Source organism: Manacus candei, unplaced genomic scaffold (genome assembly GCF_025592945.1).
Source record: "Manacus candei isolate 608988 ecotype Guabito, Panama unplaced genomic scaffold, ASM2559294v1 h1tg000027l, whole genome shotgun sequence".
Taxonomy (NCBI): domain Eukaryota; kingdom Metazoa; phylum Chordata; class Aves; order Passeriformes; family Pipridae; genus Manacus; species Manacus candei.
The window spans coordinates 206,775-216,624 of NW_026138075.1; the positions used below are offsets into that span (position 1 = coordinate 206,775).

Sequence of the window (9,850 nt, forward strand, 5' to 3'; positions counted from 1 at the left end):
CGTGAGTAGCCATCCAGTCTGGTATCCTAGTAATGAGTGACTGTTTCATCAGTGTTTATTCTTGTGTAGCTGATTTCTTTTCTGCTGCTGTTTTTTGGAGTTGCTTTCTCATTTGTTCTTCTACTTACTCGTTTTTGTGTGATTTGTCATGGTTGGTTTCATATGCCTACTGCCTACAACAGTTTTTACTCTCTTGCAATCAAATCTTGCTGTCAGGCCATGTCACTCTTACCCAGGGGTTTCTAACCATCCAGCTACCATGGAAAGACAATCTGCACTGATGCACCAGATGTGGGTTCAAGACAGATGTGTTGTAGTCATATCATGGCACTGAAAAGCCCCCAGTGTTCTTCTACCAGAGCTCTGCTAGACAGATAATGCACTCAGTCCTGAGTGAGAAATATAACGCAGCAGCAGAAAATTATATTAGTGTGATAACTGCTTTGTTGTAACTCATATTTCCTGCTGTAAAACATGGTTCTCAGCCCAAAGGGACCCTTTTCATCTTGTGTCCTTAAATCTTTTAAGTGCTATTTCTCTGGTTCCCTCAAGCTTTCCTGCCTAATGGCTAGCCATTCACTCTCAGACTGATGGGCATTTCTTCCTCACCCAGCCCTCTGGGGCCAGACCCTCAGGACAGACCTTGGCCATGCGCCGTAGGATGCAGCTGCAAGTGAGCAGCTTCTTCAGCTTCATGCAGTGCCAATGCCTCCTAAGGACTGCTGGAGTTGGAGATGACATCCCATCTTCAGGCAACAGTGTTTTTCAGCCACCCAAGGACATACAATCTGCATTTTTATTCATGCATGTGAGCTCTCCTAGTGCCATGGTACGACAGTGGCATATCCACAAAGATTCAGTTCACTGACTGCAACAGATCTACTTTGTATGTAATTGTAACTTGGGTTCAACCGAGTTTGTAAAAAGTTAAGATGCACATGAAAATTACTAACACTGTTCTTTGGGCTGCTCTCACTTCTGTTCCTGAGCAGAAAAATACATCAAGATTTTGGTGTATGCTTAAGGCTTTCCAGAGTATGGTGGCAGGAAGCTTTTGGATATCACTGTTTTACTAGATGTGATATTTTTAGATCTTCATTCTTGGTGAAATCAATGCACAACACATTTTTGGGAGGAGAAAAATTTAACCTCAGTTTTAGCTTGCTTTGACAAATATTTCAAGTAACAAGTAAAAACAAAAAAAATTTCAAGCTTTGTTTTCCTTCCATGGTTAACAGATGAACTTTCCTAAATCTGAAGTAATAGGAGCCTAGCAATATTGTGTTCCTTGCATTGTACCTGACTCAGACATGCCCTTATCACGACTGACACCTTCCAGTATTTTCTAGGGTATTAACAGTTAAATAACAAGTGAGCAAACCTGAGGCATTTTTTGTGTCACCATTTGCAAGCACTTAATAACTTAATGAGCCATTAGCATGATGGGAAGTTTTGCTAGGAAAATCCCAGGGGCTAAAGTAATAAAAAACTCACTAGACTGAATGGGGCTGGCTTCAATGGCTTTTACTTCCCTGTAACAAGTGAGCAGTCTGTGCAGAAGCTTGAAGGAAGGCTTGCTTGCACAAAGCTGTGCTCCTGGGTATTGTGTGCTCCCCTACCATCCACTGCTGTCTCATGGAGGAAAGTGGGTTGGAAAGTCAGCCTGGTCTGAGGCTGGGGGCCAGGGCAGTGGAAAAGCCCACATTATCCAAGCAGGTCTGGAGCTGGACAGCATGGCCTTCTTGACCCAGCTCCAGACCAGGCATGAGCAGCAGGATGACAACTTGCACAACAGTGACTTCCTTCCAGAACTGGCTGGGAAGGCAACCCTTTGTTTTTATCATTTTTCAGTGTAGCATGAGCTGCACATTTAGTTGCTTGCTCAACTACAGTCCACTTTTTCTTGAGTGCAGCCGATCAAGCCTCAGCACATAGGTTATCAGACCTAAGGACTCCAGAGAGGCTCAGAAACTCCACTTGAGACCAGTGTTCAGTGCAGTGGGTTGCATGTGGACTTTTCTCTATAACTTTGGTGCTTTCTCAGGAGCAAATTCCTACCTGCCTCAACCATGCAGCTTCTTGTTGCTGTTTTTAATACATCAGAAGTTATGTCAACAGAATGTTCTGTTGTTTCTCAACAACAGATTTAAAAAAAAAAAGAAGTTGGAAAATTGGAAGCTTTCAATTGCAACTTTGAACAACGCTAGGAGAGCTTTCCTGTCAGCTCCATTGTTCCCACATTGGACTTTTCTGCTGCAGGCCTGGTGAGGATGCTGTCATTGTCTTTTTTCCTTGAATGTAGATCGCATGACTTGCAGTGTCCCATCTCTGATGTTGTTTTCCCAAGGCAGCCTATAATGAAGAAAATAGATGCTCAAGCTAGAACAAAGTCCACTGCTGCCTCACTAGCTAGGAGGCCAAATACAACATGTACAGTTTCAGCAGTGAGTAGTTGAATTTGAATGATTGGCTTGGTTTCTGCAGAAACCAGCTCAGCAGAGCTTCTCCGTGCAGAGGGTGGACTCATTATCAACATAGACAATCCTGAAAATAAGGAGATGCAGTTTTCTAGTCTTATGGGAACAGGTACAAAGAAGGGACAAAAGACTGTAGTCATTTGCATGGGTTTCAGGTACTCTTTTCTAGGACTGCAGGAATCTAAAAGAGCTGGTGACAAAAGCTATGAAGTGGATTCATGTGTTTAATGACACCTCGGCATGGGAGAATTTCATCCTCCCCATGCTGTAAAGTTGCTGCCAGACCCTAACAAAGTCACTTGATCAAAGGATTCAGTGCTTTGCACTGGAAGCTGGTAGTTCACCTCCCAGCTTCTTTTCTTTGGCATGCTTTGTTGGTCAGCAAAGTGATAGGCATAGAGTGGCACTATGGCACCAATAGCTGCAAGAAAGCTCAGTTTAGGGATGCTTTTTGGTATGGAAAAGCCAGTGTCTGTCACCTGGCACACTCTTCATGTTTGCAAAGCCCTTCAGAAAGCATTCTTCTATTTGATCTATGTACCTTTGTTATCCAAACATAAAGGTGTCTGCATAGCTTACAGTCATCACTGCCTTAACTGGAAATAGCTGGCACCTTCTTGACAGGCATGGCGAAAAGTCTGTATGCTGTGGGAACTGACTTGAGTTAGCTGCTAGACCTGCAGAGAACATCACTGAATGAAAAACAGGAGCAGTATGTTAACAAATAAATACCAAAATGACTGGAGAACCAGTTTGAAAACAGTGCCCAGTGGGTAGTGCTGGGAAGCCCTTATTGCTGCTGCCTGCACTGATCCTGCTCACTGGTGGTAAGACTGATTTCCACTTTCCATCTCAGCCAGGAAAATCTCAGGAGGCCCATCTTTGTTCTGGCATGATTGGTGTGTAAGGACTTCCCCAGCAGTGCTTATACATAAAACTCCTCTAACCTTGGAAGGAGTGAGCATCTTCCTTTAATTCAGTGTTCCCAATAAAGTAACCAGGCATTAGATTTTATTTCTGCATTGAACTCTGAATTTTATTCTGGGCTTTGTTCTCCTCAGCTTTGCAAAACAGAGAAAGGAGGAGGGGTAAGGCTCTTTGGCTTTGACACTATTGAAGCCTGAGGAGCCTCTGAATTTGGATTGAATAGAGCCCTAAGAAAAGATCTGTTGAAGGACTACATTTCAGTGCAAGAAGGATGTGTGTTTAGGACTTTCCATTACATAATGAGGCTGAAATGGATTAACAAGACCCAGGCTTTCTTTTTCTTGAGAATTGCTGCCTGCGCTCTTTTTCTATTAATGATGCTTCAGTCACAGCACTTACAGAAAGGTTTTCTTTGTTGTTATTAGTTTGAGAAGTAAATTGCAGCATTGTTTCTCCTGATCAAGAGATTGATTCGTCAGAGGTCTCTAGCTGAAGGGAAAAAATGTTCCTCATTATCAAATTTAAATGCAAATGTATTCACCAGGAAGAGTTTCAGATGGTGAGGAGGGCGGGGATGGGGCATGGGGGTTTGCCTTGCTCTTTTGATGTGTTCCCATAACCATTTACAGATCTTTGAAAGGCATCCTGCTCATCAGGTCAGTGAAGAAAGAGTGTGGGAACGATGCTCTTGAAAGAGAAAATTAACCATTGCCACTTCCAGCTGGGTGCTTCTTGTGGTATTTTGATGAGTAATGGTGCATTAGTATATTTGTGGAGTTTGTTGTGTTTTGTCCACTCTTTCTCTTCCTAGGTGCTTTCATAATCTGCTGGACCCCAGGATTAGTCTTGCTGCTCCTTGATGTTTGCTGTCCCCGGTGCAACGTCCTGGCCTATGAAAAATTCTTCCTGCTCCTGGCAGAGTTCAACTCTGCCATGAACCCCATCATCTACTCCTACCGGGACAAGGAAATGAGCGCAACCTTCAAGCAGATCCTCTGCTGCCAGCGCAGCGAGAGCGCCAATGGCCCCACCGAAGGCTCAGATCGGTCGGCGTCCTCGCTCAACCACACTATCTTGGCTGGTGTCCACAGCAACGACCACTCTGTGGTGTAAAACCACAGCCAGCCACGTGACCGACAAAGAGCAGCAGGCTACGCCACAGAGCGGGGTGGGTGCATGGGCCTGGGGAAGGTAACCCACTCACAACGTTTTCTTAAACACTAATGGACTACAAGTGCCTCTTTTCCAGGGAGCCTGGCACACCAGTGCAGACCACCCCGTCCACAGGACTGGCCAGGATGCAAGGCCTTTGATTTCTGCTTTAAAAAAGTAGAAGGTAGATGCCTTGAGGCGGAGGTCGTCGATAGCCCGTGGAAAGCTTCGCTGAGACTTTGTTGGACTTCACTGCATCTTGGTGCCAGTCTGAGTCAACTCTGATTAATAAAGCTTATAACTGCTTCACTGCATTTACACGTAGCCACTTAGTATTTTTAAAAAGGGAGTAAAGGGGATAAAAGTATGCCTATCATTTAATAGACATGTAATATGTATCACCATCAGCATGCTTGTGATGAACGTTTTCTGTGCAGGGAGTAAAACTGTGCTCTAGTCTTTGTATTCTTAGCCACATTGCCATAACTACAGTAAAAACAAAAGTATTTTTTTCTAACACAGGCAACAGGAAGATGATGGAAACTGACTCTTCTTACCTTCATTACTGGCGTTAGAGAATGCATGTTCTGTGTGTATGCAGATTGTTTTAATTATGAAAAAAAAAAGCTCTTTGTAAAGTCTGCAGGAAAGTAGAAAAGCATAGACTGTATTCCAATGTTTGTTTAGATTACGAAATAAACAGTACTTTAGTCACAATGTATATAAGGTTCTTCTTTGAAGTGTAGTATGAAATGTGTAACATGTGAGGGGTACCAAGTTTTTTATGGACAAGTTCTTAAGATAGACCACATCCCTAGGGCTCTTAAAGGGCTACAATCAAGTTGGTAAATTAAAAAAAAAATGTATTTATGTCATTGAAATGTTTTTCTCATGGCAAAAAACTTAAACATTTTTAATGTGAAAAAAGTGTAAGTTTTTATGGAACTTTTCTTGTAATTGAAAACAAAACACCTTTTGCATTTTTGCACTGAGAAATATTTGTAGGGTATCTTTTAAATTACTATACCCTTCACTTCAAAAGCAGTGAGCTATTAAGAACCAAGGTACAATTTTATTTTGTGAAGTCAAGACTTTACTACATATTCATCTATTGCAAATGACTGGACCATGCTACAGATAATAGGCACACATGCACATTGTTATAAACAGCTAAGCTAACAGGTGGACTTTTTCATACCAGACTGTTTGGAAGAGAAATGCCACTCATGTGAATATCGGTTGCCCAGAATCACTGACATTAAAAAAGACTCCTTAACAGGGCTAAGTGTAAGCAAAGGTGGGATCTTGCTGATAAAAAACTTGGGACCTTTCTCTGTGAAACTGTATGATCTTCTAACAATGTAAAATATATCAAGAGTAAATTCCTGGGGCCATTTTTCTCATCGTCATTTGCCTCTATACCAAAAAAAACCCAACACCCAAACAAAAAAATAAACACTCCCCAAAAAAACCCCACAAAATAAAATCAGAGATGTATATCCTTCAGTGTACCCTACTGAAATGTAACTTAGGGAACAATGTTCTCCCATTTGGGCAGGGAAGAAATGGAGGGGAGAGAGTCATCCCAGCAAAATCCAGTGTTTTTAGCATCTCTTGCTTTGAGGACAAGTAAAATTGCTTGGAACAGGCAGTTTCTTGCTGAGGGAGGGAAGAGAAACAAGCGAGCAAAACTTGCCTCCACTGAATAAAGTGAGAGTTTTGACATTGCTTTCAGTAAAACTGAAATTCACCTGAACTGTCAAGCTAATTTTGTGTGGACACTGTGCAAGGTGGAGTAGGCAGAGAGGATAAACATAACATTATCTGCCAGTTGACCAAGGTTTTGAATATAAACACCTGCTTTTGGCAAAACAGCTCTTATTTTTCTGACTGTATTTGAGAGCAAGTGAATGAACAGGTTGATTTGGTTTTATTCACATAACCATACTGAGAAAGTGAAGAACAGTCTGTATGAATTTCTTCTTTAAAAAGCATCTGCTTGCTAATCCATTCATCATTTTTTCTTAGTGCCTGCTTGATGGTTGAACTAGTGCAGGTAAGCAGAAGAAAGAAGAGGGTAAGACTGCCTCCAAAGACAGGGGACATCTGACTGAAAAACAATTTCTTTTTCTCAAGAGTGCTTGAACTTCCTTGCTTCCCTGGATCCAGTGAGAGCAATTTTTCCTGTCTCTAACATCCCCACAAAAAAATAGATCATAGACACTTTATTTTAGGGTGGAGGTTTTTTTTTGGTGGGCGTTGTTGCTCTTTCCAAGTGTCCTTTATACTGATGGGGAGAATGGTGTTACAAAATAGCAGCAAATCATTCACCCTAGTTGACCTCCTCAAAGTGTAGTGGGTTTTGAGAAGCCATGGGTGAAAAATTTCAAACCAGGGGTGCAATCGTTCAAGACGTGTGGGTGGGTGCAGAGACCCCTTGTGAGGATGAATGCCCAAGGAGGCTTTTCGGTTGTCATTGTCATGGCAACAGCAGTTGCTGTCCAGGTACATTGATCAGCCCCTCTCCAAGGAGGCACTAGGCAATTCAAGAAGCTGGACCCTTTGAACCCTTAGCAGCAGCTAAATTTCACTTGTCAGGTATATTAATCCAGGAGCACTTCTGGCAGCAGGTGGTTTCCTTCTAAACAGTGAAGTGCAATGCTTTAGATCAAAGGCTACAGGAGGCAAACATTGTACAACTGCACTAGAGGAACTCACTGAGCATTTGGCTGCTGTTTAAAAATTTGGTTAGTGCTTTGTGTTGTTGACATGTTGTCTATATATCCTTGGGAAATCTGATCTATGAATTGAGTGGTTCTTTGCAAGCTTAGTGAACTTAAAGCTGCAGTGAGCAAAGAGAATAAAAACCAGAGCTGCAATAGAAGGATTCATTTGCTGTCTTCTTTAGAATGGTTCCCATGCCATTTGTTTTCGTCCCAGAATTTTTCTAAGTTTTACATCTCTGTTCAGACTTTCCAGCTTCATTGTGCAGTTATAGAACTCACTTCTGCTATGTGAAAACGTGGTACAAAGTACTTAGGGGAAACTCTTATTTTTACTTATCTAAAATTCTTCAAAAGGTTTTAGAAGACTTCTTAAAATACCAACAATCCTCCCACAGTCATTAAAATTCTTCTGTTGCTGGCTGCCTCTTGTCTAAGTAAATCCTCTTGAAGTTCAAATGTAATGGTGTTTGTGTCAGCAACTGTAGTGGTGGGGAGTTGTGTTTTAAAAAGAATATGGTTGATGCAATCATTTGCAGGTCAAGGAAAATGTGTTTTCCTACTTCATGTTTTTTTAGAGGCAGCACAAGTCTGAAAACTAATTGAAAAATGGCCTTTGAATGGAGAATTACTAAGTAGAATTTTAATTCCCTGTTGCTATATAGAGAGAGTCTGCGTGACTCATTGGTCAAAAAAAGCACAGCTTTTATATAAAAATTTGGAAGCATATTCTATGTATGTTCAACACATTGATTTTCTTGTCAACACCTTTCTTGTTCTGTGTGTTCTGAGATATCCTGGTAGGTTCAGGCTGGCTCCTAAATGAGATACTGAAAGCTCAGCAGATAGGGGAAAGGGCAGACCAAATAAAGGCTTTTTCAGTGGTTCCTAAATCTAAGCACACCTGTCTGTCCATAGTGCACCAGTAGCAGGGGTTTTTTGAATAGTTGCCACAAGATCCAATATTGTTTCCTTAACTCTGTCCTTCCTAAATAGTCACAGCTGTGGCAGTTTAAACAAGCTGGCAACAAAGGCTCATAGTAGGTTACTTGGTGAAAAGGAACTATGCTATTTTCATGGTGCAAATTAAGTCTGGGTAACTTGGATGTCAAACAGGAAAGGACATGTTTTTATGTCCAACGTGTTGGTTATGCTTCCCCTCCTGAGTAACTTTTCCATATCAGCATCAATTTCACCCAGTATGGGATTTCACTGAAATTAAACTTTCCAGGCCGCTTTATGTAGTATGGTTTTTGGTTTGTTCCTCTGTGATGGTCAGGGGTTTGGCCATGGCCAGTCTGGATCCTAGGAGCAGTTTTTGGGGGGAAACTCAAGTGGGCTCTGCTTCTAAAGCAGGTTTTGTAGCTTTTCCTGAACATCCGTGTTTCCCCAGAAGTATGCTACCAGATACCATACTTAACTACTGTAAAGCTAGCTGGGGTTTCTGTCTATGACACTGCCACAGCCAGATCTGTCTCTTCTCACTGCAGTAGGTATCCACAGACTAAAACCACACAGCTTTTTCTGTGAAATAAATAAAAGCCCACACAGCAGATTGTTTTTCCCAGGTGGGATTAAAAGGACACCCTCAGATGGAGAGGCTTTGGTCTGTCTTTCAATTGGTTTGAATCAAGGTGATGCAAAGCAGAGCAGGCAAAGGCATTTCTCTAGGATATCACCGCCATCCCATGCAGAGGTGTGACCCCATCCCTGTTGTATCTGTCATTCTTTTGGGTCCCTTCTGACCACAAGACTGGATGGAGCTGGCAGAGGTCAGCCTTAGTGAACTGACTTTTTTTCCTCTTGGTGCAGAAGTAACATAAACTAAATACAGGCTTTTCCTTTTTCTGGTCTTCTTTAAGGCTTTCTTGTTGTTTCAAGTGTACTGTCATGTCCTTTCCAACCAGTTCTTGCTGTTAGCCATTGGTCTGTGCTACACATTAATGTCTCTATGGAAGGGATTTGCAACTGCAATCTCATTTGTTCAGACAAATTGCTTGGGTTTTGCCATTTGATTGGAAAGACCACTTCCAAAAGACATTTAGCTTAAAGAGTATTTACTCCCACACTTGTCCAGTGCCTCAAGAAATAAGTGCCCATGTCTTTCCTCCCATTTTCCTGTCTTAGAGGATTTTCCAAGAAGCTGTTTACCCAGCTTCTGTTTCTTAAGTTTAAGGAGAAAAAAGGGGGCTGATACTAAAAAACAAACGAAACCAAAATAAAACAGAAGTGTCAACAAACAAAAACCCTACAAAACAAAAACTTTAAAAAACTACAACAAAAAACCACAGAATACATCAATATTAAACTATGCTGCTGTCTCCTGTGGTACATAGAAATCCAACCCACTGATAGCTGCCAACATTTTAACAAAAGCCTCCATAAAATGTTCCCATTTGCCTGTGATAAACTTCTGATAACTTCTGATAAACCAGAAGTGTATGTGGGAGACTCAGGAATCTGTTCACTTGTTTTCCTGCTTAAATAAAGATGTGTTTGTAACTCAAAAGCATAGGGAGAGCCAATAACGTTTGGCAAAAAAAATTATTATTAAGTGCACTTACTGTAAAT

General features: G+C 41.6%; 1 protein-coding gene across 2 annotated transcripts in view; it reads left to right on the forward strand.

The window, feature by feature from the left end:
- LPAR1 (lysophosphatidic acid receptor 1) overlaps positions 1–5,273 on the forward strand; it is a 70,348-nt gene extending 65,075 nt beyond the window's left edge. For both annotated transcript variants that reach the window (XM_051789251.1, XM_051789252.1), the window contains exon 4: positions 4,216–5,273. In XM_051789251.1, the coding sequence (XP_051645211.1) occupies positions 4,216–4,517 (302 nt within the window). In that variant the 3' untranslated portion in view covers positions 4,518–5,273. The remainder of the gene's footprint in view (positions 1–4,215) is intronic.
- Positions 5,274–9,850: the final 4,577 nt, after the last annotated feature.